The sequence below is a fragment of the Phyllobates terribilis genome, unplaced genomic scaffold, assembly GCF_046119375.1.
Source record: "Phyllobates terribilis strain yellow unplaced genomic scaffold, ASM4611937v1 Scaffold_3__8_contigs__length_932513732, whole genome shotgun sequence".
Lineage (NCBI taxonomy): Eukaryota > Metazoa > Chordata > Amphibia > Anura > Dendrobatidae > Phyllobates > Phyllobates terribilis.
Genome location: NW_027362763.1, coordinates 515337126 through 515364255, shown reverse-complemented (window position 1 = coordinate 515364255; position 27130 = coordinate 515337126). Strand labels below are relative to the sequence as shown.

General features: G+C 45.1%; 1 protein-coding gene across 6 annotated transcripts in view; it reads right to left on the bottom strand.

The window, feature by feature from the left end:
• LAMA2 (laminin subunit alpha 2) overlaps nucleotides 1-27130 on the bottom strand; it is a 1447346-nt gene that overhangs the window by 1024399 nt on the left and 395817 nt on the right. For all 6 annotated transcript variants that reach the window (XM_073676060.1, XM_073676058.1, XM_073676059.1 and 3 more), the window contains exon 7: nucleotides 5002-5119. In XM_073676060.1, coding sequence (XP_073532161.1) covers nucleotides 5002-5119 — 118 coding nt within the window. The remainder of the gene's footprint in view (nucleotides 1-5001; nucleotides 5120-27130) is intronic.

Below are 27130 nucleotides of genomic sequence, written 5' to 3'. Positions count from 1 at the left end.
AGTAGCATGAGGCGGTGTCTACAGCACCACCCACAGAAGTTGCTCAGGTAGTGCAGCTCATACAGGATGGCACGTCAATGCGAGCTGTGGCAAGATGGGTAGCTGTGTCTGTCAGCACAGTGTCCAGAGCATGGAGCAGATACTGTACCAGGAGACAGGCCAGTACACCAGGTGACGTGGAGAGAGCTGTAGGTTGGCAACAACCCAGCTGCAGTACTGCTACCTCCTCCTTTGTGCAAGGAGGTGTAATAATGAAGAAGGACGTAACCTTTCTTTGGCACTGAAGTAGTTAGAATTACATATCCCCATAGTTAGGCACTCTCTGAACTGCTATTAGGTCAAGTTATGGGGCGCAGTCAGTTGAGTAAGGGGGAAATGTAGTGACAGGGATAGACATTGGGCATGTCTAGAGGTTAGATATAATTCCTTGTGGTGCTGCAGTACTTTTTATCAGCCACAAGATGCCACTGCTGGGCACAGTTGTCAGTAAGAGGCAAGGCAGTTGCTAAGCAGATGGCTTAGTGGGTAGAGCCTCTGGGTGTGCTAAAAATAGCTGCAGCCATTATTTTTGAGTCAGTTGAAGCCCTGTCAGGGACGTGACAGGAACTCTTACATATGGACAGTCAGGAAAATTGGCTGCAAGGGTAGATGAGGGCTCTCTACCCTCAGACAGTGAATCAGTAGTGTGAATATCTCCTCACGCAGGAGTCCATTCAGCCGGCCGGAGAAACTCAATGGAGGTATTGAGGATCCGGGGCACTTCTAGTCTGCATGTAGCAGAGGAAAATAGGACTCCAGGATAAGCCGTGAGGGAGATAAAGGATCTGGGCACACTGTTGCTGATGAGGAACCCTCTCTTAGGCTAAGGAATAGAAACAGAGAGATGCTTCATCTAAAGCGGGCACCAGGGCTGAAGATGATTTTAGCACCTGTATGGGAAACAAGAACCTGTTGGGCCTTATCCAATCTACCAGACTGTAAATATTGTAATTACTCCTTTCCCCCAAGTAAAACCCCAGTTATGGTTAATAACTTTGTGTCCTCTGAAATTATTACTGCCCTGGTCCCATAAGAGAAATGTCTGGAGACAGCCGCGACTGGATGATGTGAAGTAAGTGAAGAATATCACATGCACAGCCACACATCAGAGGAAGGACACAAATTGTCTGTAAGGGCCACAACTCGCCCACGACTACCTTGCTGGGGCACCTTACAGAGGAACAGGAGAAGCAGAGCCAGAGCCCTGGAAAATGACATCCAGCAGGCCACTAACATCTATGTGTCTCCTCAGACTGTCAGAAACAGACTCAATGAGGGTGGTATGAGGGTCCGACATCGACAAGTGGGTGTTGTGCTTACAGCCCAAGAACTGGGTTGTGCAGGGTGATTGCCATTTGCCAGGGAACACTAAGATTGGCAGATTTGACATTGGCGCCCTGTGCTCCTCACGGATGAGAGCAGGTTCACATTGAGCACATGTGACAGACATGACAAAGTCTGGAAACGCTGTGAAGAACATTCTACTGCCTGCAACATCCTCCAGAATGACCGGTTTGGCAGTAGGTCAGTAATAGTGTTGGGGAGGCATTTCTTTGAAGGGCCGCACAGCCCTCCATGTGCTAGCCAGAGGTATCTTGACTGCCATTAGGTACCAAGATGAGATTCTCAGACCCATTGTGAGACCAGATGCTGGTGCGGTTGGCCCTGGGTTCCTTCTGATGCATGACAATGCTAGGCCTCATGTGGCTTAAGTGTGTCAGCAGTTCCTGCAAGATGAAGTCATTGAAGCTATGGACTGGCCTGCCCGTTCTCCAGACTAGAATCCAATCGAGCACATCTGGGACATCATGTCACGTTCCATCCACCAACGCCAGAAGCATGCCTAGGCATTGTGTGGACATCATACAGGCATGTGGAGGCCACACACATTACTGAGCATCATTTCCTTGTCTTCAGGCATTTCCACTGAAGTTGGATCAGCTTGTAATTTGATTTTCCACTTGATTTTGAGTATCATTCCAAAGCTAGACCTCCATGGATATTAATTTTGATTTACATTGATCATTTTTATGCTTTATTGCTCTCAACGCATTTCACTATGTAATGAATAAAGATTTACAGCTGGAATATTTCATTCATGTGGTATTTTAGTGTTTTGTTTATTTTTTGGAGCAATATATATTTATATTGCATGTTTTATTAAAAATACAGCTATGGTGATGGCACCAGGATAACCAAATGGATGTTTTGCCTTATTGAATTATATACTGTAACTCCCTTGTATTTCTGAAAACATATATATCTCAGAAAAATGAAAAGTATGCCTATTGTTTCTAAACAATACATCAGCCCTAGAAACAGCTAAAGTAGCTTTAAGTACAAGTTTTGCTTGTAGAACTAGTCCAATTGTTACAGCAGGCACTCATTTTCCAGAACTATTATTACTGTATTGTATTATACCTCCAAAAGTTTTATTTCAAGTGAAAAAGAGATTTGTATCTCCTTGAGATCTACCAAGAATGAAATGAAGCAACATATTTGTCCTTTACCAGTAGTCCACATTGTTTTTTTTTTTACTTTTCATGTTCCCTGTTGCAGAGGTTACTTATTACTTTTAACTGAACAGCTGCTCACGTGTTATTGCAAGATCTCCATTGTCAGGCAATCATAGAGACATTTCAGCAATTTTTATTCAGTAGGTTTTGTTTCCTTTGTAAAATTTTATTGCAGGGCCGGAGTACTTTGCTATTTAACAACTGTTATTTAACAGTTCCTCCCATACACATTGAGTCTTGCAACGGCATTTTTTCTTAATGGTTTTTTACCATTGTATTTGACCATTACTGTAAAAACGAAACATAATAATATATATTTATTGTATCACAGAGCAACAAGCAACATCATTTTTTAAAGTGCTGTTGGGGTTTTATTCCCGAGTATGTTTTTTTCCCATTTAATCCTTTAATAAGCTTTCATAGGAATAGCTGCAGCACCTACCAAGTTTTATCAAGAAGTTTCCACAGCAGGAAATTATGGAAGGTTACGGAGTGTTTTTTTTAAGGGCAATGTATTTCTTTTTTGCAATGCAAAACTTTTTTTTTTTAAATTCAATTGAAAATATTTCAATATTAACAGTATTAACATATGCTATCATGTTGCTGCTGATCAGACTATTTTGGTGCTATATTGCACTATTTTTAATTTTATCTTGCCTAGATAAATGAAAATTCTTTGAATAAAAATGCAAATTGAATAGAAAATATTTTAATATTGTGCTGTAAGGAAAAGCATTCACAAAGCTATTAACAAAATATTAGCTTAAAGGAATTTTCTGATTATTCCAATTCATTGGTGACTATGTACAGTACATTCACAAAAACTGTGTTAGGTCTCTATACATTGTTGCTGAGGGCTGAGTGTAGAGGAACATATGTTAAAGCTGGTGACAGTAGGTCAAAGTCTTGATCTCAATAACCTACCCTTTGTCTGAAAAAAGACAAGAAATACAAGGACCTCATGGGCTGATGAAAATGATTAAAAAGGGAAGTTTATTGTCTGTAAAGTCAACTTATTGGAAACTTTCGATGGAATTTGTAAAACATCTATTCTTATTACTGTTTATTTTGACCATTCTTGTATTTTTGATGTTAGGAATACTGTAGTCTGAACATTTTTTAGCTATTAAAACCCCTTATAAACACAACTAAATGACTTATTTTGCCACCTTCATTATCAGAGCAAGCATAGCTATTGCAGTGCAGTTCATAGTATACTATAAAAATCCTGCAAGAAGTCTGATCTCGCACTCTTAGGCTACGTTCCCACTATGAGCTTTTGGTGCATTTTTGATGTTGCAGAATTTCAGCACCATTTCTGAACCTATTATTTAAATTAGGTTACTTGAGTTTTTCATTGTGTTATTTGAACATGTGTTTTCATCTCGTTTTTGATGCTGCGTTTTTTATCTCTGGTGTGTAATGTTTTAAATAAAGCTACTTTGATTTTGATACTTTCTAAACTTAGGTGCGGATTACATGCATTTTTATGCATTTCCGCAGCGGAAACATACTAAAAACGCATATACCTTTTTTTGCTGCGGATTTTCCACATCTAATGTAAGTCTATTGGGAAATTCCGCACAGAAAACTCAGCGTACCCGCAAGAGAAAATGACATGGTGCGAATTTGAAAAACACACTGCAGGTCAATTTACGCTGCATTAAAAAGAAGTACAATGAGCATGAGCTATGTAGAAATCCCATCCACTTTCCTAGAAATGTAGGACGCTGCATTTTTGATGCTGCAAAAATATGCAGTGTCAAAAACTCACCAAAAGCTCATCGTGGGAATGTATCCTAAGCATTTTTGCTGTATATTTTACCCATACTAATGAGTGTGGAACCAAATATTTAACGTGTGCACACACCCTTATTGTCTTTCTTAGATCCTTTGAATAAAAAAAAAAACTTTTGGTAAAGAGACATCACAATGATAATAAATACATTTCCAAAACCTTCAACATGGAGACCAGCAGTACTCAGTATTTCTGCGTAATGTAGTAGTGGTAATAGTATATCAGCAATATGTTATTGTGACTAGGATGCTCTATACAAGAATGGTTACTTGTGATATAGCTATAGGTGGAATAGAGGTAGACATCATATCAATGAGGATGCCCAACGACATGTCCATCATATTAGACAAAAAATATTTAAATTGTCACAAGATTCATGGGTAAATGTGATCTGTTTTAAACTTTACTTGGACATGAAGTATAAAACTAACGTAAGATGCAATTTGGATAATATTCTCTCAAAAATGGGATTGAATTATTGTCTGTCCATATACTGAACTATGCTAATACTAATAATAATAATATTATGAGCTCTAAACCTACTGGGGGGGATCATTTAAAAAATAAAAGCCGAAAGGCTGTAAAAGCACTTAAAGAGAATCTTTTTTTTTTCTGTGACAACACATAACATGCATATTATACACTTACGTTCACATTCATGTTTTGTGAGGAATGTTCCAGCACGCCAAGGCTTTTGATGGAACCCAGGACAACATCTTTCACAGCTGGCCCCACATGTATTGTGCTCACATTCACAAGATGATTTCTTAACATAAAAACAAAAAAGCATGTTAAATTGCTGCAAACATTTAATCCTGTAAGGACCATTGAATATTTTGTTTTTGCACTGTCTTACCATGGTAACCCATCGTTCTTGCACAATTACGTTGCGAGAGTGAGAGTTTATGAGCTTGAGCATTAATTCTCATTCCATTTAAATGCTACTGTCAGAAATTGACAGCAGCATGTAAATGATTAACAGCCACAGCTAGAATTCAGCTCCATCTATGGCTGTTAGAGATAGATGCCGGCTATGTAACATAGCCAAGATCAGCTGCATGTGGAAGGAGCCCCCATCACAAAAGTGGAGTACTTCCCAGGATGGTAATTTACATCCTAATGCTGGAAAGGGTTAAATAAACTTGAAAAATTGCAGGTGTCAAACTGAAAAAGTATCACTTCTGGTGAAGCACATGACGTCAGGCATCATGGAGAAGATGTGCCAAGTTCATTAAGTGGCGTGCGCAATGAATTCAGTGCATCATACTCAAGCTAGCCCTTCATTAATACTGTTTTGCAATGCCGGTCTTAATGAATCAGGGCTAAAATGTTTATTTTTTAATTTTCACATTGTTCCTTTCCAAACCTTTGGTGCGAATTTCTAGATAATATTTACAGTAGTGTGAGACATGTCTGCACTTAGAAGTCTCCACATTGAGAGTGCTAGCAACACGTGTTACCCAGCCACAAAAATAGAAACATTTGCTTAATGAATTACAATGCTGGATCTCAAAGTGTTAGAAAAGAAACTAATTGTTAAAAATTATTACAGACACCCGCGCATACTCAATCCTCAAGAAGCCAAACAAAGCAGCAAGTGGAAACAAACAACCCTGTAGGTGTATATGAGAACAGAGATAGTAGACAAAGACAAATTGCCACTGCGCTGAAAGAGCTATAAGTACACACCTATTAAAAAGCTGCTCAAATGAATACTGAGAGAGCAAAAAAACAATATTTAATAAAATTACAGAAAAATTGAAGAGATGATATTCAGTTACGAGAGTTCATTCAGTTTTACCACCGCTGGCAGTATAATTAGCATACACTAAAACAGTTATATAGGAGGCCCAACAACACAAGGGCGGCTCACATAAGCAAATACAGAAAAGCAAACAGGTTAACTGAATAGATTTTATAATAGTGATACGCTTATAAAAACATAATCTGTTTGGTGTACAAAATGTCTCTTGATTATATGCCAATATAAATGATCCTATTTATATCCAAGGGGTAACATTTCTCCTTGAGGAGAGTGACATGTTAAGCATGTCATGGTGAGGAGACTTTTAAAGCTGCAATGTTCCTCTTGGAAATATGCAAATTGTCTCTTCAGACAGGAAGAGGGCTAGAACTCTAGTGCCACCTACAGGAAGTAGCAATCCTAAAAGTCAATAATGACCCTTTAATGAGCCTTATCACATGACTTAGGATATAAGCCTTAGCCACAAACTAAATTTGCAAACACTGTGTTTCGGGGTACTGCCCGTTGTCAGTGCAAAATATCAGATCTGGTTTCGCTGGGTGAAAGGCATCAGACGGGTATCCAAGGGGTAACATTTCTCCTGCGGAGAGTGACATGTTAAGCATGTCACGGTGAGAAGACTTTTAAATCTGCAATGCTCCTCTGGGAAATATGCAAATTTTCCTTTCAGAGAGGAAGAGGACTAGAACTCTAGTGCCACCTACAGGAAGCAGCAATCCTAAATATTAACTCACCTGAAGCTATGAGAGACCGCTTGTGGGTGCTCCAGCGTGTGACGTCACACTGCTTCTGATATACGGAGGCCTTAAGAGGTCATACTTCCCTTACGCGTGCGTTTTGGAGAGATAGCAGTCTCCTTCGTCAGAAGGTAATGTGAAGCCATTGCACCCTGATATTTATATAGCCTGTAGCTCCACTTTATTATGGCACTATAGAAAATAGTAGCAGCTGTATACATAAAAATTATAACAAATGACTGCAGTGGTATATGTAAAAATATTTAATACAAAATTAAATATTTATACATAATTTGAATTTTATTACAATAAACTAATACATATTCATGGATTACATTAAGCCTGCCCATCAAGAAAACATAAAAAGAAATAGTATTGGCTCCAAGCAAACAGCTCTATATCATAATTTAATCCTTTGGGAACTAGAGTGTTGAGATTAAAAATCCATTTGGATTCAGTGAGAGACATTTAAATTAAATGATCCCTCCCCTCCAATATCTGGATACATGTTCCAACCCCAAAAAGACAGCAGTCTTAGAAGATAGGTTATGTTTAATTAGAAAATGGAGAGACAGCGGTTGTGTCCTTTAAATCCTGCTTGATGTTGTAAATATGCTCCATAATACATTCTGAGAGGGCTTGTTTAGTGCAGCCTACATAGATCTTCCCACATGGGCAGATAATCTCATAAATGACCCCCCTTATTTTGCACAGTATGTGGTCTTTAATGGGGAAGATTTTAATATCTGCTGAATTCATAATTTCTTTGAAAGAGTTTTTTCTATTTAAGGTGTTCTTGCACCCATAGCATAACAGTGGCCGCATCAGAAGAATTAATTAATATTCCCATTGTCACGCAATATAATGCACAAATAAATTTGTTTAAAAACATCATAAAAAGATTTTGGCCCATTTTAAAACAAGACCCCACACTAGGGGAATTGATTTCAAATAAACCTAAATTTATCTTCTGTAAGGCCCAGAATTTAGATAATCTTGTAGCCCCAACTAGTGACTAGTGATGAGGGAGCACTAAAATGCTCGGGTACTCGCTGGTCGGGTTGAGCACATTGGAATACTCGGGTGCTCGACCCGGGCAACGAGCCCAATGTAAGTCTATGGGAAACTCGAGCATTTTTCAGGCGGCTTCCAGCAGCGGTCTGCAGAGGGCCTAAAAATTGCTCAAATCGATGGGAACAGTGCTCAAATGACAGGGGAACAACATGGGCAATACCCCTGGAAGCATCTCTGACTCCGAGATCACTGCTGTCAACAACATTGTCAGAGTATTACGCCACTTTTACGGACTCACAATAAAACATACAAAAGTGAAACCAAAATGGATTTTCCTGGGAAATATGATAAGGAACATCCTTTACAGGGTAATGACTTGTATATAAGGCAAAATTAATAACCAAAAACAAAAACACTCCTCCACACCTTGGGCTATGCTCACACGCAGAGTTTTTGATGCATTTTTGCACTTTTGCATTCATCAGGAAATGTAATTTTAACATTTTGCAACCTTATCTGGCCATGTGGTGTGTGACACATCATCAGACACATGCATACAGTGCTGAAAAGACATGGGAAAAGCATGAGGAAGACCTCTGGAAGCATCTTTGACTCCCAGGTCACTGCCTAAAAGTGTGACCATCATAAGTGATCCTTGGCGCATGTGAAGATGCGAAGATGCCTCCAACCGTGCACCTGTCATTGCAGACTTGCAACAATCACCGTCCATGTCTTTGTCCCAGCACAGCGTTCAGTTATCCCTACCCCATTCCTTGGAATGCAAGTGCAAGTATGCAGCCAGCCACCCACCCACAGGCTGCAATACTATGCTGCCAAATTTTTGACAACTGCTTGCACTTGAAATGTGGCCTTTTAGGCTCATGGAGGCGGAAGCTGTCCACAATCTTATGGCGGTGGTGACTGGGTATCCCTACTCGGTCCCCAGCCACCACTATTTGTCCCGTGTCGTCTCCACCTTACTTAAGCACGGGTCCCACAACATTACCCGTGCCCTCCCCAGTGCACTTACAGGGAAGGACCGCCTAACCACAAACACGTGGACAGGTGAATGTGGATAGGGACGGTACGGAGTCAGTCCACAGCTTTTTTGGCTGAGTTGTATTTCACCACAGCCATATTTTTTAGCTTGGTGAAAGGACTTGGGAAACCATATCTACCCAGCTGTCATTTCTCCCAGGAAGTCCTATAAAGCTGCTTTCACTTGAAATGTGGCCTTTTAGGCTCGTGGAGACGGAAGCGTTTCATAACCTCATGCCGGTGGAGGCCAGGTGTCCATACGGGTCCCACAACATTACCCGTGCCCTCCCCAGTGCACTTACTGGGAAGCACCGCCTAACCACAAACACGTGGACAGGTGATTGTGGCCAGGGGCAGTATGGAGCCAGTCCACAGCTTTTTTTTCCGAGTTGTATTTCACCACAGCCATATTCTTTAGCTTGGTGAAAGGACTGGCATAGAGGGAAACCGCATCTACTCTGAGTGTCATTTCTCCCAGGAAGTCCTCTAAAGCAGCTTGTTGCATAAGCAATGGCAGCCCATCCAATAACAAATCGCACTTCTTGGTGGTGCTTTGACACACAAACATTTTTCTTTGCGCATTTAATTTCATGACTACAGAGTTGGGCAATGGCCTGATCTGCAATCTGGTTTGAGAAATAACATGCATAAGCACGTCCGATCCACATTAAAAAAACAGCCATAGAGTGTCCAGGAACCTTCCCCCACACTTATCTTAGCCAGGGCTGCTTCTCGGCAGGGTTGGATGGACCCACCAGAAAACCGGAGACTCCACCGGTGGGCCCTGGCTTCTCCTTCAGGAGAGTTCATAGTGCTGAGGTGAGGCCATGATGATGATAGAGGCCACCATCTGCTTAGTTTTCTGTTACTTGGAATGCAAGCGCAAGTATGCATCCAGCCACCCACCCACAGGCTTCAATACTAAACTGCCAAATTTCTGGGCAGCTGCTTGCACTTGAAATGTGGCCTTTTAGGCTCATGGAGGCGGAAGCTTTTCACAACCTCATGCCTCATGCCTCGTGTCCATACTCGGTACCCAGCCGTCACTATTTCTCCCATAGTTGCCTCCGCCTTCTAACAAGCGCGGGTCCCTGAACATTACTGCTGGTACTTTTCTGTGGGAATTTACTTGCCTCCTACCAGCCTGGAATATTTCCAGTAAACTATGGTACGACGCCATGGTATTAGCACTGCAGCCAGTAACAGTAGCGAAGCCATCCCCAATTTCCTTCTCAGGAATTTTATTCGGTAGACTGAGTGGCTGCCCAAATACGTTAGTTTCTCACAAAACAGCTGAATATAGATTGGCAGTAGGTGCAAGTTTCTCCAGCCTGTTAGATATTAGAGGATGAACAGCAGCACATTGGATCATTGGTTAGCCTTGCAGCGCTGGGATCCTGGGTTCAAATCCCAGTAAGGACAACATCTGCAAGGACTTTGTATGTTCTCCCCATGTTTGCGTGGGTTTCCACCTCAGTAAAAAAGCAGCCATAGAGTATCCGGGAACCTTCCCACACACTTTTGTTAGCCAGGACTGCTTCTCAGCAGGGTTGGACGGTCCCATCAGAGAATACTCTGGTGTGCCCTGGCTTCTACATCAGGAGAGTTCATGATAGCGCTAACTTTGCAGCTGCTATGGGGCTCTTTAGAAAGGTGAGCCCTCAGAATCAAATCATCTGGTGGGCACAATGTTTTTCAATCTGAAACAGCTTCTCAGTGGAAGTTGTATTTCATCACAGCCATATTCTTCAGCTCGGTGAAAGGACTGGCATAGAGGGCTGTCATTTCTACGTCACCAGGTTCCGCCCATTGTCACACACGACCATGCCTGGCTTTATGTTCAGCAGTGAGTGCCACAGATCAAGCTGCTGTGTTACAGCTTTCATCAACTCTGCAGCGCTGGGCGGTTTGTCACCTAAGCATTAAGCATGTTATCTTCAGCACAGCCAGTTGCCGCTTGGCCAAGGCAGTGCTGCAGTGCTTTCAGCTTGTGACTGATGTGGTCATTTCGGAGATGAAGGAGGAGGTGCAGGAGCTGAAAAATGTGATTACATTAAGGTTACACTGGCGACTCTGTAATTTATACTAAAGAATGATCCTACTGTTTGTTTTTTTTTACATTATTTTTTAAGGCAAATGCATTCACTGGGAAATGTCATTTTAACATGTTACAACCTTATCTGGCAATGTGGTGTGTGACACATCATCAGACACATCCTGTTTCATTGTTGATGGAGGGACTCTGAAAGAAACATAGAGCAGGGCCATAGTAACGAGTACGACATGTTCCCATTAGAAAGGAGAGAGTCTGTTATACAGTTATAGGGTATGCAGTGAGTCCAACGGCTGACAATTTTAGGAAAAACCCCACTAAGAATTTAAAGACCCACAGAGCAGGGCCACATGTTCCCATTAGAAAGGAGAGAGTCTGCTATACAGTTATAGGGTATGCAGTGAGTCCAACGGCTGATCAATTTTAGGAAAAACCCCACTAAGAATTTAAAGACACACAGAGCAGGGCTACAGTAATGACAAATTCCCATTAGAAAGGAGAGAGTCTCCCATAGTGTTGGCCTATGCAGTGAATGCAAGGGCTGCCAAAAATTTGGAGGCACTTCAATGTCCCTTGGAAGAGATGTGGAGGAGGGCCTCATAAAAAAATTGTTCCCATTAGAAAGGAGCCAGCATCCTATACTTGTAATGCCCATGCACTAAGTGTATGGGCTGACAAACATTTACCCCTGGGGGGTATACATGAACATACTGTATAAAAAAAAATTTCTGCGGGCATCATAAACACCCAAAAATTAGGTGGGTGTTGCATCACGGACCACGGTCACCCTGGTGATATGGTGGTGGAGGATGAGGAGAAGGAGGAGGAAAAGAGCAAATAGCCAAAATCAGGAAGCGTATACCCATGTGTGGGTGTGAAAAGGTGGGAATACACCTCCCAAGAAAAGACACTGGATTTCAGTTTATATTACGCTGCTATCATTCGGTGGTGTTGAGAAGTCTGGCCCAATCCAGCCCTTGTTCATTTTTATAAGAGTCAGCCTGTCAGCATTTTCAGTTGACAGGCGAATGCGCTTATCAGTTATAATTACACCAGCGGCACTAAAAACCCGCTCTGATAAAACGCTGGTGGCAGGGCAGGCCAGGACCTCCAAGGCATAGAGAGCCTGTTCATTCTACGTATCCAGCTTGGATACCCAATAATTAAAATGCACAGCGGAATCACGGAGGACGTTGGTACGGTCGGCAATTTACTCCCTCAGCATCTTACCAAACTTTGCACTCCTTGTGAGAGTACCCCATGCCTCAGGACCTGTCCGATGGGAGGCTCTGAGAAAACTCTCCCAGAACTTTGACAGTGTTCCCCTGCCTCTGCTGGATTGAAGTTGTGTCTCTCTCGTCTGTACTCCATGGTTGTCCAACGAAGTGTGCCCTCTGCCGCCAGCGTTTTCCAGTGGGAATCTTTTTAATAGTTCCGCAACAAGGGCCTTCTGTTACAGCCCCATTTTTGTAGACCTGTCCGCCTCAGGAATAAGAGATATAAAGTTCTCCTTGTAGCGTGGGTCTAGAAGTGTCACCAACTAGTAATGACTGTCACCCAAAATTTTTAGAACGCGAGGGTCATGGGAAAGGCAGCGTAACATAAACTGACCATGCTCTCCTCCTCCTCATCCTCCTCTCTGTCCTCTGGCCATCCACCCTGAACAGACGGTATGACAGCTGTGCAGGTAGTAGCGTCTATAGTGCATGAAACTAGCTCCTGTCCTTCCCCCTCCTCTTCCTCATTGTCACCCAATCCACGTTGGGATGAGATGAGGCTTAGCTGTGTGTTATCCCCCTGTATGGTTCCTTGCTCCATCTCATCGTGCTCCGCCTGCAATGCATCCTCTTTGATTGTGAGCAGAGAGCGTTTCAGAAGACAGAGAAGAGGGACGGTGACGCTAATTATGGCGTCATCGCCGCTCACCATCTTGGTGGAATCCTCAAAGTTTTGGAGGATGGTACATATCTCTGACATCCATGTCCACTCCTGAGGTCTTATGTGTGGAGTCTGAACTGAATACCGACGGCCTTGTTGATGATGGTACTCAACAACTGCCCTCTTCTGCTCCCAAATCCTTTCCAACATCTGCAGTGTAGAGTTCCAATGTGTGGAGACATCAGACACCAGTCTGTGAGCCGGAAGTTGCAAACGCTGCTTAAACACGGCAAGGGCGGCGGAAGCTGTAGCTGACTTTCTAAAATGGGCACACAGGCGACGTACAAGAACAAGCAGATCCGGCAGCTCCGGGTAGGATTTGAGAAACCGCTGAACCATGAGGTTAAGCACATGGGCCAGGCATGGTACGTGTGTGAGCTCGCCTCACCTCAGAGCTGCCACCAGGTTCCGGCCATTGTCACACACGACCATGCCTGTCTGTAGGTTCAGCGGTGTGAGCCACAGATCTGCCTGCTCTTTCAGAGCTGTCCACAACTCTTCAGCACTGTGCGGTTTGTCACCTAAGCATATTAGCTTCAGCACAGCCTGTTGCCGCTTGGCCGAGGCAGTGCAGCAGTGCTTCCAGCTTGTGACTGATGTGGTCATTTCAGAGATGGAGGCTGAAGAGGAGGAGGAGGCTGAGGAGGATGAGTTGCAGGAGCTGTAGACCATGGGGGCAACCCTGATTGACCTAGGGCCCGCAATCCTTGGCATCGGAAGGATGTGTTCCGTCCCAAGGTCCGACTGGGTACCGGCTTCCACTATGTTAACCCAGTGTGCCGTCAGCGAGATGTACCATCCCTGCCCACAAGCACTTGTCCACGTGTCCGTGGTTAGGTGGACTTTCCCGGTAACTGCGTTGTTGAGGGCACGGCTAATGCTTTGTGACACGTGTTTGTGTAATGAGGGGATGGCACACCGGGAGAAATAGTGGCAGCTGGGGACCGAGTACCAAGGGACGGCCACCGCCATCAGGTTGCGGAATGCTTCCGTCTCCACGAGCCGAAAAGGCAACATTTCGAGCGCAAGCAGTCGTCAAATGTGATAATTTAGAAGTGTGGCCTTTGGGGCGTTGGTTGCATATTTGCGCTTGCGTTCCAAGGACTGGGATATGGACAACTGAACGCTGCGCTGGGACAAGGACATGGACTTGCTTCCTGATGCTGCTACTTGAGAGTGTGCAACGACAGGTGCAGGGCAGGAGGCATCTTCGCTTGCACCATGGACAGGGGATTGGCTTGCATGCACAACAGCGGAAGAAGCAATGGTGCCACCTGCAGACACTGTTCCTGGACCCTGGGGTTCAGCTCACAATGTCTGGTGCTTTGCTGCCATGTGCCTGATCATGCTGGTGGTGGCCAAGCTGGTCATTTTGCCACCCCTACTGATGCTGGCCTGGCAGGTGGTGCAAATGGCCTTTTTGGGGTTATCGGCAGAGTCTTTAAAAAACAACCAGACTCGGGAAGACCTAACAATTGTACTGACAACTTCATTCGTGTTGGTGTTACGGGGAACGGTTGTCTGTCTTCTGTCTGCGGCCACCACACTGCTTCTTCCTGCCTGTTGGGGTGCTCTGCCTCCCTCCCCCTGTGTGCTGCTGTCCTCGCTCTGCATGTCCTCCTGCCAGGTTGTGTCAGTTACTATATCATCCACAATCTCGTCTTCCACTTCCACACCTTGGTCCTCCTCCTTACTTTCTGGAAATTGTGTCTCCTCATCATCCACCTCATGTGACACTTTCCCACCATCGCCTTCGTGTGACCGTGGCTGCTCAAATATTTAGGCATCGCTACACGTGATCTCCTCTTGCCCCGCTTCAAGTGGACCGGGCGAGAGGCCCCAATCTATAAATGGAAAAGTGAACAGCTGTTCAGAGTGTCCAAGTTTGGGATCAGTTGTCTCTGGGCACTCGGCATGGTGGGAGGAAGGAGGATCAAGATGAAGAATATGCGATACAGACTCATGGCTACTGAGACTTGACCGTGTGGAAGACAGGGTGGTGGTAGTGGCTAAGTGACTGGAAGCATTATCCGCTATCCAACCAACAACCTTTTGACACTGCTCTGGGTTCAATAGTGGTGTTCTGCGGTCCCCTAGAAATTGGGACAGGAAGGTCAGGCGATAAAATGTGGGTGTTTGTTGTTGCACAATTTCAGCTTGCCTACGGCCTTGTACTCAGCCTCTGCATGCACCATCACCATCACATCCAGTTCCCCGTCCCTTGCCACGTGCCTTGCCCATTTTAAATGGAGGACAGTATCTTCCACGCTCACTACAAATGACTGAGTTTGGAGCGAACTTATATGTGATCCGTGTGACGGAGAAAACACAGTTTTAAAAAGCTGTATTTCTAGCGCTGTAACATGGAAAGGAACTGGCTTATTCTGCAGTGCCAACAAGCAAATGGCGCAGAAAAACTTTGTTCTCTGAATACTTTTTAAGCAAATATTGAGGATTAAGATCCAAAAAAAAGTATTCCTGGCCCCAGAGACCTGGGCCCTTGTATATAAATATCTAACAGCAGCAGAAGGCAGAATTGGAATGGAGCCTCTTGTGCTATATGCACTGCAGTCTGTTATATACACTGCCTGCCTATATACACTGCCTGCCTGATATCTCTGCAGATGGGTTAGTTAGTCCTCAAAAGGACTGTTTGTTAAGATGGATATGTGTAATGTACGTTTTTTTTCCCTACACTACCTAATACACAAGCAAATCTCTCCTTGACGCAGCAGCACCTCTCCCTACTCTGCCTGATTCCGGAGTGACTGTGATGAGCACAGAGGCGGCAGGTCTGATATAGACCTGATGATGCTGTGCGGCCATCCAATCACTGTAATGCCACAACTACCATGGCTGTGGCATTACAATGGGTGTCAGGCAATCCTTGCTTGTTGATTGGTGCTCTAAAGAGAGCCAAACATGCAGGGAGGGGACAAGAGCTCCCACCGAGCAACCCCGGAAATACTCGGCAAGCACCGAGCATCTCGAGCAATGAGATGCTCGGGCGAGCACCGAGCTGTAGCGAGCATGCTCGCTCATCACTACTAGTGACACAAAGGAAAAAAACTTTTTATACATATCTAAGAGATTTTTCTGATGCGGCCACTGTTATTGGTGCAAGAACATCTTAAATAGAAAAAAATCTTTCAAAGAAATCATGAATTCAGCAGATACTAAAACCTTCCCCGTTAATGACCATATAATGTGCCAAACAAAGGGGGTCATTTATGAGATTATCTGCCCATGTTGCAAGATCTACGTGGGCCACACTAAACGAGCCCTCTTGGAACATATTAGGGAGCACATTTACAACATCAAATGGGGATTTAAAGGACATCCCCTGTCTAGCCATTTTTTAATTTAACATAATCAATCTTCTTAGAATGCTGTCTTTTTGGGGTTGGAAAATATACCCAGAAATTGGAGGGAGGAATCATTTAATTTTAATGTCTCTCATTAAATCCAAATGGATTTTTAATCTCAACACTCTAGTTCCCAATGGATTCAATTATGATATAGAACTGTTTTCTTCCCAATAAACACAGTAGCACTTGGAGCCAGTACTATTTTGTTTTATGTTTTACTGATGGACAAGCTTAATGTAAGCCATGAATATGTATTAGTTTGTATTTAATTGTAATAAACTGTTACATAAGATTCCTCCGACCTCCCACTAGGCGTGCCGCCAGAGTGGAGGGTGAGGAGCATGAGGACACTGCCACGGCCGGGGCAGTGAGTATGTCAGCATCCCCAGATTCAGGGAAGAGGCAAACCGTACATGAACGTCAGCAATGGATGCTACAGTATCCCCTTACACACCCTCTTCTTCAGGCCTGCGAGGACTTCTTGCAAAGAAGATGGAGCCAGATTATTCTTCTTGAACTCCCATGACCTCTCATCAGGACTTCAGTCTCTCCAAGTCACTGAAAGAAAGGATACATCTCCCACCTTCTTCTTGGCCAGGATGCTTCTCATCGAATGGACAACCTTGGAGCAAAACGCAGTGGTTTTGGAAACAGGAACCTCGAATTGCTGAGTCTCTCCTAGATAGCAAGCCTGACCAACCCTTTGGAAGAAACGAAGATGGTCGGTAGATAGTAAAGATTCGGAAGATGCCTCTGCCTTGACATTCTCATCCTGCGACCACATGGAACCAGAAAATAGCATCTCTGGGTCAGTCTTCAAATTGGTCTCAGCAGATTCTGGAAACGTTGAATGGGAACCTGATTCCGGTCCACCATGGCCTGCTGTAAGAAATTACTCGCTGAACCGGATTCCAGATAAGTTGTTCCGATGAACTTGACACCTCCACAGGACACGGATACATTCAAAGTCCGCAGTGAAAAATCTCCACTCACACCCATAGAAGCTTCACTTACAGGTCCTAGGTTTAGGAGTTTTTTAGACCTCTCAGTACAGCCATGAGTGAAGTGCTCCGCACTACTGCAGCCATGGAATGCTCCCTTGGCATGACCACGTTCCGCCTGCTGCTCTGCCAGTCTAACACAAATGACCTGCATGGGTTCAGAGTAGATAGCAGTCTTTGGGAACTGAGGAACAAGTGGTCTCTGGAAGGATGGAGCCAAACACGATAGTTTCCTTTTAGCGTCACCTCTTTCGTCCGTTCTTGATGCCTGAAGTCGATCGAGAGGGAAATTAATTTGTCCAGAATGGTAGGGATGTCACAACTAGCCAATTCGTCCTTGATCATTCTGGATAATCCCTCCTAGAAGGCGACTATCAATGTTTTGTTGTTCCAACCTGGTTCAGAAGACAGGGTTTGGTACTGGATGGCATACTGGCTTATGGACAATTCTCTCTGATGGAGTCTGAGAAGGGAAGATGCAGTGGAGGATGCATGACCAGGCTTGTCGAAGACCTTTTGGAAGGCCACCAGAAAGGCCTGTAGATCTATGGTCACAGGGTCCCCTCTCTTCCACAAGTGGTTGAACCATGGTAGGGCCTCTCCTGCCAGGTGGGACATCAGGAATCCCACTCTAGCCTGATCAGACGAGAACTGATTGGCCAAAAGTTCATAGTGTAAGGTGCACTGGTTCAAGAATCCACGGCACTGCTTAGGGTCTCTGCTGAATCAAGGAGTTGCAGATAGATGAAGATTAACTCTGGAAGCATAGGTTGCAGGCTGAGTAAACTCGGCTGTAAGTGCTGCAACTTGGGCTGGAGTGGAAGAATTAGCTGTGGTCAGGGCATTCAACTGGGTATTCACAGTCCGCAGATAAGACAAATTTTTTTCTTTCTGATCCCAATGACAGGGTCAGTTTTTCTTACAGCTCCAAGGCCTAGGGTCTTTGGATCCATGGCCTGTGCCAATTGTCATGCTCGCCGATGGCGTACGTTGTTGGTGAGCCCATTGTGCCACAGGGCCGGGCTTACCTAGGCGGAGCATAGCTAAGCAGTTACCTGGGGTTCACTTAAGCTCCTTATGGTGGAGTCAAGCTGAGCTGCAGGTAGCCACCAGGTACCACTGCGAGGCAGTCCCTGGCACCACAGCTGCTGATCCCAGTGGGCAGGTTCACTGGACTGGAACACGATAGTGGATTCACAGATAGGAAGGATTGAGAGACTGACAGACAGTACAGACAATGTGGACTTTGAAGACAGGTACTTGTTCAGACACAAATGTCTTGGGAAAGGGTTCAGGTACAAACTACACAGGACTACAGGGACAATACAGGATAGGGAAATAACTATATTAGACTGAGGACAAGGGACCTGGCAGCATGAAGTTGCACACACTAACTACCACTAAATAACTGTAGAGGTTGTACAGGCACTTCCCGATTGGGGATGGTGCATTTTATACAACATGCCTCCCAGCTATTGGCTGGGGGCATCTATGCTGCTGCAGTGTTTAACTGTATCAGCGCATGCCGATACAGTTTACAGTAACGTAGCTCCAGGTGGGCCCCTTTAAGCGCGGGGCCTGGGGAAACTGTCCCCTTTGCCCCCCGGTAGCTACGCTACTGGATATCACACATTACACCACTGCTCCCATAGAAGTTGACGGAGCGGGGTCACACATTACATACATTAGATACTATGTATCTAATCCCATCCTGTGTGATACACTCCGCTAAACTCAATATCCAATCCCATCATGTGATAAACTACTCTGAGCCCTGTATCTAATCCCAGCATGTGTTACTCTAAGCGTATCTAATCGCGCTCGTGATACGCTCCACTCAAAAAAAATGTATCTAATCCCAGCTTATGATACAGCGAGCAGCACCATGTAACAGAATCAGTGCTGCCGGCTGTCCTCAGTGACACTGTCTACTTGTCAATATCACTGGCAGTCACCAAAAAAATGGCTCCGCACTGTGATCGTAAACGTCATCCTTTCTTATGTTTTTATAAACACCCAGAAGTGGAGGAGAGGAGTGACGTCACACACATGTCAGCAGATCCAGCCCACATTTACTGCAGTTATAATGTGAGCTATCAGTACACTAGGATTTCATGGCAAATTTCAGCAGCTGCTCCACCTAGTGTTTAAAAGTGGAAATACCAAACCTTTTTAAAATATTTTTTCATATTTTACTTCATTAAAAACAAATGATAATAATCTTTACATTTTTTTAAATTGTTGAAAAAAAGTTTTTTTGATGGCACTTTGCTCTTGTCTTATTAATTAATTTGTAAACCTGACTGAAGAAGGAACCTCTGTGCTCTGAAAGCTTACAAATATTTTTTTTCTTGTTAGCCAATAAAATTATCACTCTAAGAACACCATTGCAATTTTTGAGCATAAAAGCATTTACATCGATTTTACTGGCTAACACATACCACAACATCATTTTTTATCGTACATCTGTGTTCACAGACAATGGTTCCGGAAATTTTCCTGAGCCCATACAGTGATTTCCACAAGCAAATCATGCCTGTTTTTAAAACAGTGCCACCTGAGTACCCGTAGATCACAAGCATCCAATATTGGCTGTCGGCCTTGTATCTTGTGCACATGGCTTTCAAAGAAATCTTCGAATCTTTTGAGAATATTATATACTGTATATACTGAATAAACTGAGATATTTAAAGTCTTTGCAATTTTACATTGAGGAACATTTTTCTGATATTGTTCCACAACTTTACATGAAGTTTTCCACAGAATGGGGAACAGCTGACCATATTGGCTTCGGAGAAATGATGCCTCTCTAACATGCACTTTTTATAAAAAAGTAAAAAAATGACCCTCCTGCTATTTTAGTACTAATTACCGTATTTTTTGGACTATAAGACGCACCGGACCATAGGACGCACCTAGGTTTTAAAGGAGGAAAATGGGAAAAAAAAAATTAAGCAACAAATGTGGTCATGATGCCCTGTTATGGGGGAGGGGGTCTGCTGCTGACACTGGTATTGGGGTAATGTCCCCCAATTCTGTTAATATCCTCCATCCTGGTATGTATGGCCCCTCCTTCCTGGTATAAGTGGCCCCCATCCCATCCCGCATGGCACCCCTTTATCCCACATCCTGGTATGCATGACACCCCTTGATCCCCCATCCTGGTATGCATGGCACCCCTTTATCCCCCATCCTGGTATGCATGGCACCCCTTTATACCCCATCTTGGTATGCATGACACCTCTTTATACCCCATCCTGGTATGCATGGCACCCCTTTATCCCCCATCCTGGTATGCATGACACCCTTTATACTCCATCTTGGTATGCATGACACCCCCTGATTCCCCATCCTGGTATGCATGGCACCCCTTTATCCCCCATCTTGGTATGCATGGCACCCCTTGATCCCCCAACCTGGTATGCATGGCACTTCGTTATCCCCCATCCTGGTATGCATGGCACCCCTTTATACCCCATCTTGGTATTCAAGACACCCCTTGATTCCCCATCCTGGTATGCATAGCACCCCTTTATCCCCCATCCTGGTATGCATGGCACCCCTTGATTCCCCATCCTGATATGCAAGGCACCCTTTTAGCCCCCATCCTGGTATGTATGACACCCTCTGAGCCCCCATCCTGGTATGTTTGGCACCCATTGAGCCCCCATCCTGGTATGCATGCCACCCTCAGAGCCCCCATCCTGGTATATATGGCACCCTCTGAGCTTCTTTGACGCTGCCTACATAAAAAAAAAGAAACAATCATACTCACCTCCTCTCTCCTCCAGCGCTGTCCCGCTCTGCTGCCGACACTCTCACTGGGTGAGCTGCGCATGGCAGGGCGCGCATGGCGTCCCTGCCATGCGCCCTCACACAGTGTGAGACGCTGTGCTGGAATAGTCCCTGCTCCCCACGCCGGGACTCTGTGCGTGGGGAGCAATGACCATTCAGTTTCTTCACCAGCCTGCATACTGTACCACAGCGCGGCTCCTGCTGCCATTCTGCGGTCAGTGTGCCTGCTATTAAAGACCATGGATATTTACTACAACCCATGGGAGTGGGTTGTAGGGAATATTCATGAGCTTTAATAGCGGGCACACAGACCGCAGAGCACAGCAGGAGCCGCGCTGCGGCTCCAGTGTGCAGGCCGTTAAGAAAAATGAATATTCATTGCTCTCCACGCCCATGGGCGTGGGGAGCAAGAGATATTAATTTTCTTTAGTAGCGGGCACTGAGTAGGCTGCAGCAGGCTGCTGCTGCCTCCTGTGCCCCGCTAATCCCCTGCTGCCGCTCCCCCACACCCACCACCATGCGGCCATACATATAGTTTTATATATAGTATTCGGACTATAAGACGCACTCCCCACTTTCCTCCAAAATTTTGGAGGAAAAAAGTGCATCTTATAGTCCGAAAAATACGGTACTTCTACAGCCTTTTATTAACTCTCTCCCAATTTGAGTTGTGTAATCAATTTTTAAATTAGATGATTTTTAAAGAATATGGAAAAATGTCTAACTTTCTCCTTCTGTGTTCTATGTTTTGTTGAGAAAAAAATATGGCTAAAAGATTTCCAAACCATTGCATTCTTATTTTCTTGACATTTTACACAACATCCCAACTCTTTAGGAAATTAGATTGTGTTTCAATTGATTGAATTGCTAATGTTGGTGGAATATGCAAACAAAAAAGTGGAAATAGTGAAAATCAATTTGGGGTATGTGTACTACACACATGAGAACTGGAGGGCTTAGTTGGGTCCCCAATAGTGAGTAATGTCAAGCGAAAAACCACAATAAATCCAATGGCTGTGCCACACTAACATTAGGCGGCAAAATCTAAAGTATTTAGCTTGAATGGGGTGTAATCCAAGAATAAAAAGAATAGTGCATTTAATCAACTAAAAGCAAACTAATATCTAACATTATTAAGCACACAACTGGGACCTAAAAGTTTAGTCAGCCTTGCGAGTGCCCCATAATGGATGAAGAGGATTTAATAACTATTCCCCTTGGACTGGTTCTTTATAAATATGTATTTTTCTGATATACATTGTTTTGACCTACATTGTTTGAGATGCACTTTTCAATGTAAATTTATGTGTATTTTTAGTGCAGACTTATGGTGCTTTTTAGCTATAATTGATATGAATTACATTTTGCAATTGTATGCAATAAGTTATATTGGAAGATATATATTAGGATGACGTGTAACATATTCTAACGTAATTCATATACACTGCTCAAAAAAATAAAGGGAACACTTAAACAACAGAATATAACTCCAAGTAAATCAAACTGTCCACTTAGGAAGCAACACTGATTGACAATCAATTTCACATGCTGTTGTGCAAATGGAATAGAAAATAGATGGAAATTATTGGCTATTATCAAGACACGCTCAATAAAGGAGTGGTTCTGCAGGTGGGGACCACAGATCACATCTCAGTACCAATGCTTTCTGGCTGATGTTTTGGTCACTTTTGAATGTTGATTGTGCTTTCACACTTGTGGTAGCATGAGACGGACTCTATAACCCAGCAAAGTAGCTCAGGTAGTGCAGTTCAGCCAGGTTGGCACATCAATGCGAGCTGTGGCAGGAAGGTTGTTTGCTGTGTCTGTCAGCGTAGTGTCAAGAGGCCGGAGGCGCTACCGGGAGACAGGCCAGTACACCAGGAGATGTGGAGGGGGCTGCAGGAGGGCAACAACTCAGCAGCAGTACTGCTTCCTCTGCCTTTGTGCAAGGAGGAACAGGAAGAGCACTGCCAGAGTCCTCCAAAATGACCTCCAGCAGGCCACAAATGTGCTTGTGTCTGCACAAACGGTTAGAAACCGACTCCATGAGGGTGGCATGAGGGCCCAACATCCACAGAAGGGGGTTGTGCTCACAGCCCAACACCGTGCAGGACGCTTGGCAGTTGCCACAGAACACCAGGTTTGGCAAAGTCGCTACTGGCGCCCTGTGCTCTTAACAGATAAAAGCAGTTTCACGCTGAGCACATGTGACAGACGTGACAGAGTCTGGAGACGCCGTGGAGAGCGATCTGCTGCCTGCAACATCCTTCAGCATTACCGGTTTGGCAGTGGATCAGTAATGGTGTTGGGTGTCATTTCTTTGGAGTGCCGCACAGCCCTCCATGTGCTCGCCAGAGGTAGCCTGACTGCCATTAGGTACCGAAATGAGATCCTCAGACCCCTTGTGAGACCATATGCTGGTGTGGTTGGCCCTGGGTTCTTCCTAATGCAGGACAATGCCAGACCTCATGTTGCTGGAGTGTGTCAGCAGTTCCTGCAAGATGAAGGCATTGAAGCTATGGACTGGCCCGCCCTTTCCCCAGACCTGAATCCAAATGAGCACATCTGGGACATCATGTCTCGCTCCATCTACCAACGTCACGTTGCACCACAGACTGTCCAGGAGTTGGCGGATGCTTTAGTCCAGGTCTGGGAGGAGATCCTACAGGAGACCATCCACAATCTCATCAGGAGCATGCCCAGGCATTGTAGGGAGGTCATACAAGCACGTGGAGGCCACACACAATACTGAGCCTCATTTTCTCTTGTTTTAAGGACATTACTAGTGTAGAGCCACCCCCGTAGTGTTCGAGTTCGGTTCGGTTCGTCGAACACCCGTGTGTTCGCCGAACTGTTCGTCGAACACCTTCGAACACCGTTAAAACCAATGGCAGGCAAACAAAAACACATAGAAACACATAGAAAACACCTTCAAAGGTGTCCAAAAGCTGACAAACTGCTCAGAAGACACAACTAACACATGGAAAAGTGACAAGTACATATAGTCATGCGAAAAGAAAAGAGGTGGAGGAGTAAAAAGAGGGGGAGACACAGATATAGGCATGTCATGCCCTTCTAAAATCCAAAAAGTGAGAAGCCGACACGTTCAGTCCGCTCCTGCCCGTGCCACCTCCGTGTCGCCGGGTTTGTGCCAGCCCCCCTCTCCCAATACTGGTGCCTGTCCGCTGGTGGGTCGAGCGAGCCCCCTGTGGTGAAGGCAGCTCTAAGCTTTTTAATTTAAATTGTCTCTCTAATTTGAATGAATACACTTTAAATCCATTTACAAGGATCTATTGGAGGGCAAGTCTCATGCCAGCAGCCGCGTAATTCCAGCTCCAGTAGCGTCCACTAAAGCTGCTGCAGTTAAAAAGCTTTTATAAGGATCGAGCTCGGCTGTCCACCGCAAGGCATCCTACTGCCAGTCCCAGCCCCTATGCCTTGGGGTGCCTCCTGATGCTCTTCACTGAGTATCCCGTGGTCCCGAAGCATTTCCTTTGAAAAAATTAAGTGTCCAAACTACAGGTGGTGTAGCTTGCTTAACAGCCGGGATAATCCACTGACTAGCAGACACTGCTACTAGGCACAAAGTATTTCCTGGGCTAGATGCAGTTAAAAATTTGTAATTAGATACTCTCGTTGGATGCTGAGAAAGCATTCCATAGAGTTTCCTGGCACGCCATATATGATTCTCTTAAAAAACTTGGGGTAGGGGTCTAGGGGACCCTTTTATAGCCAAAATCACGGCCCTGTATCACAATACGTCACCTAGGTTGAAGATAAATGGAACTGTAGCACCCTGAGGGCTCGGTTGCTACAGAGGTATTGCACCTCACCCAGAGGTGTGATATCTCACTCTCAGGTAAGGATGGAGTGTGGATCAGGACCCCGACACCTGCATGCATTACACCACATTGCCGTGGGGCAGGGCGACCAATATGCCCCTGAGATGGGCACGACAGTCACTGACCCTGGCTGGAGTGGGGGGAGGGAACACTGAGGAAGGGGAACCCTGTAGTGCAGGAGCAGGGAGGAAGCAGTTCCTGGGTGCATTGATAAGGGAGTATAAAAAGTGGGCACCATATTAGTTCAGTGCAGAGAAGTCTGAGCAGAAGTGACAGGGAGTAGGGGCTCTGCATGAGCTCTGCTCCGGAGGCGGGCCTAGTAACACAGGCCCAGGCCTGGAAGAGGGAGAAGGAAGGAAGAGGAGCGGAGAAGGCTCCAGGAACGAGGAACGAAGGGATCTCAGGGGTGCGGACGGGCAAGTCGCCACCGCACGCCCGAATCCACCTGCGTAGAGGGGTCAGGCCAAAGGGGGAGACCAGTCCCTGAAACTAGCGGAGGCGGGAAATGACCCTCAGCTAGAAACCGGAGGCTGTGACATTTTATGTGGCGCAGCCCCTCGCTACACCCGCTAGGAAGGTACCACATAGGGTCAGGGAAACTGGTGCCAAGTTTACCAAGAGGAGGCCCGAGGCAGCCGGACAGAAGCGTTGGTAAGAAAGGCCAGACAAAGGACACACAAAGGGGGTCCTGTGAAGCGCTCCAAAGTTATCTGGAAGTTGTCTGAGCCCCTCACCTGGTGAGCACAGTACGACGTGGGCAGCCGTTACCTGCAGACGTGGTCTGGATAATAAGAACTGTGAGTAAAGGCCCTGGACTGCATCATTGACTCCGTGTCGTTACTGCTGCTGCCCTGCACCATCACCCCTATCCTCCGCATACACTGCCCTGAGGCTATACTCCTCCCGTGGGGAGTTATGCTACGCTCTGCTGCACCCACAACACCAGCCTCAGCGGTCTGCCCTGCAGCGGCGGTTCACTCTGACCGCAATCCACGGGTGGCGTAGTCGGACATTTAAACATCAAAACCACATAAATAGTTCCGCCACTGGTTTGACCACCCTGAGCCACGGAACCGGGTCACCGCCACGAAGACTACAACCACCAGCATCCACCAAAAAGGGTCCGGCTCCGGGTGTCCCAAGGCCCAGGGGGTGCGTCAGAACATTTTCATCACCTTTCACAATCACCAATGGGACAAGGCAGGGATGTCCTCTGTCCCCTCTCTTATACATCCTAATGACGGAGCACCTGCTCTCATCAATTCGCCATAACCCCAATATTAGGTGGATTGAGGTGGGAGGCACCGAGTACAAGTGCTCTCTATTTGCTGATGATGTCCTAGTACATATCACTCAATCACATATATCCATCCATGCTGTTATGGCTGAAATAGATCACTTTGTTACATGGTCAAATTTTAAAATCAATGCAGCGAAGTCTGAGGCCCTCGATGTCTCCCTCCCCAAATCCATATAGGATTCCATCCAGTCCAACTTTCCCTTTGCCTGGCCCTCACAGGGTATCAAATACTTAGGAATTCCTATTCATAGAGACCTCTCCCATCTATGTTATCTTAATTTTGGGCCCTTTATTGAACAACTCCATACAGACCACGGTTGGCAAGTTAGAACTGTAAGATTCACTACGTGAACCACTGGTGTTTTGTGGAAAAGCACATGTACACTGTGTTCCAAATTATTATGCAAAAAGTGTTTAGGAGTGATAAGGGAAGAATTTGTTTGTTTGTCAGTTAAACTCATTGATGGTGATGTGTGTCAGGGCTCTTTATATCACTGTAAGCAATTGCAGACACCTGTGCTAATTAGTTTGGCAGGTGTGTCCAATGAAAGGCAAGACTACTTAAGAAGGCTGTCTCACATTATTAAGCAGCCTACATTTTCTGCCAAAATGGGAAAGAAAAAGGAAGTGTCGGCTGCTGAGAAGCAACAAATTGTGGAGTGTTTAGGTCAAGGCATGACTACAATCAACATTGTGCGATGATCAGGATGAAGTGTCTTGGCAATCAAGAAGTATGTAGCTGATTCACAGTACACACGTGTGCGTGCTGATAAGGGCAAATTGAGGACTCTTTCCTACAGGCAATTACGTCAGGTTAAAAGAGCAGCGGCAAAAAAGCCTTGTCATAGCAGCAGACAAGTTTTTGAAGCTGCTGGTGCCTCCAATGTCCCCCGAACAACAAGATGCAGGGTCCTTCAGAGGTTTGC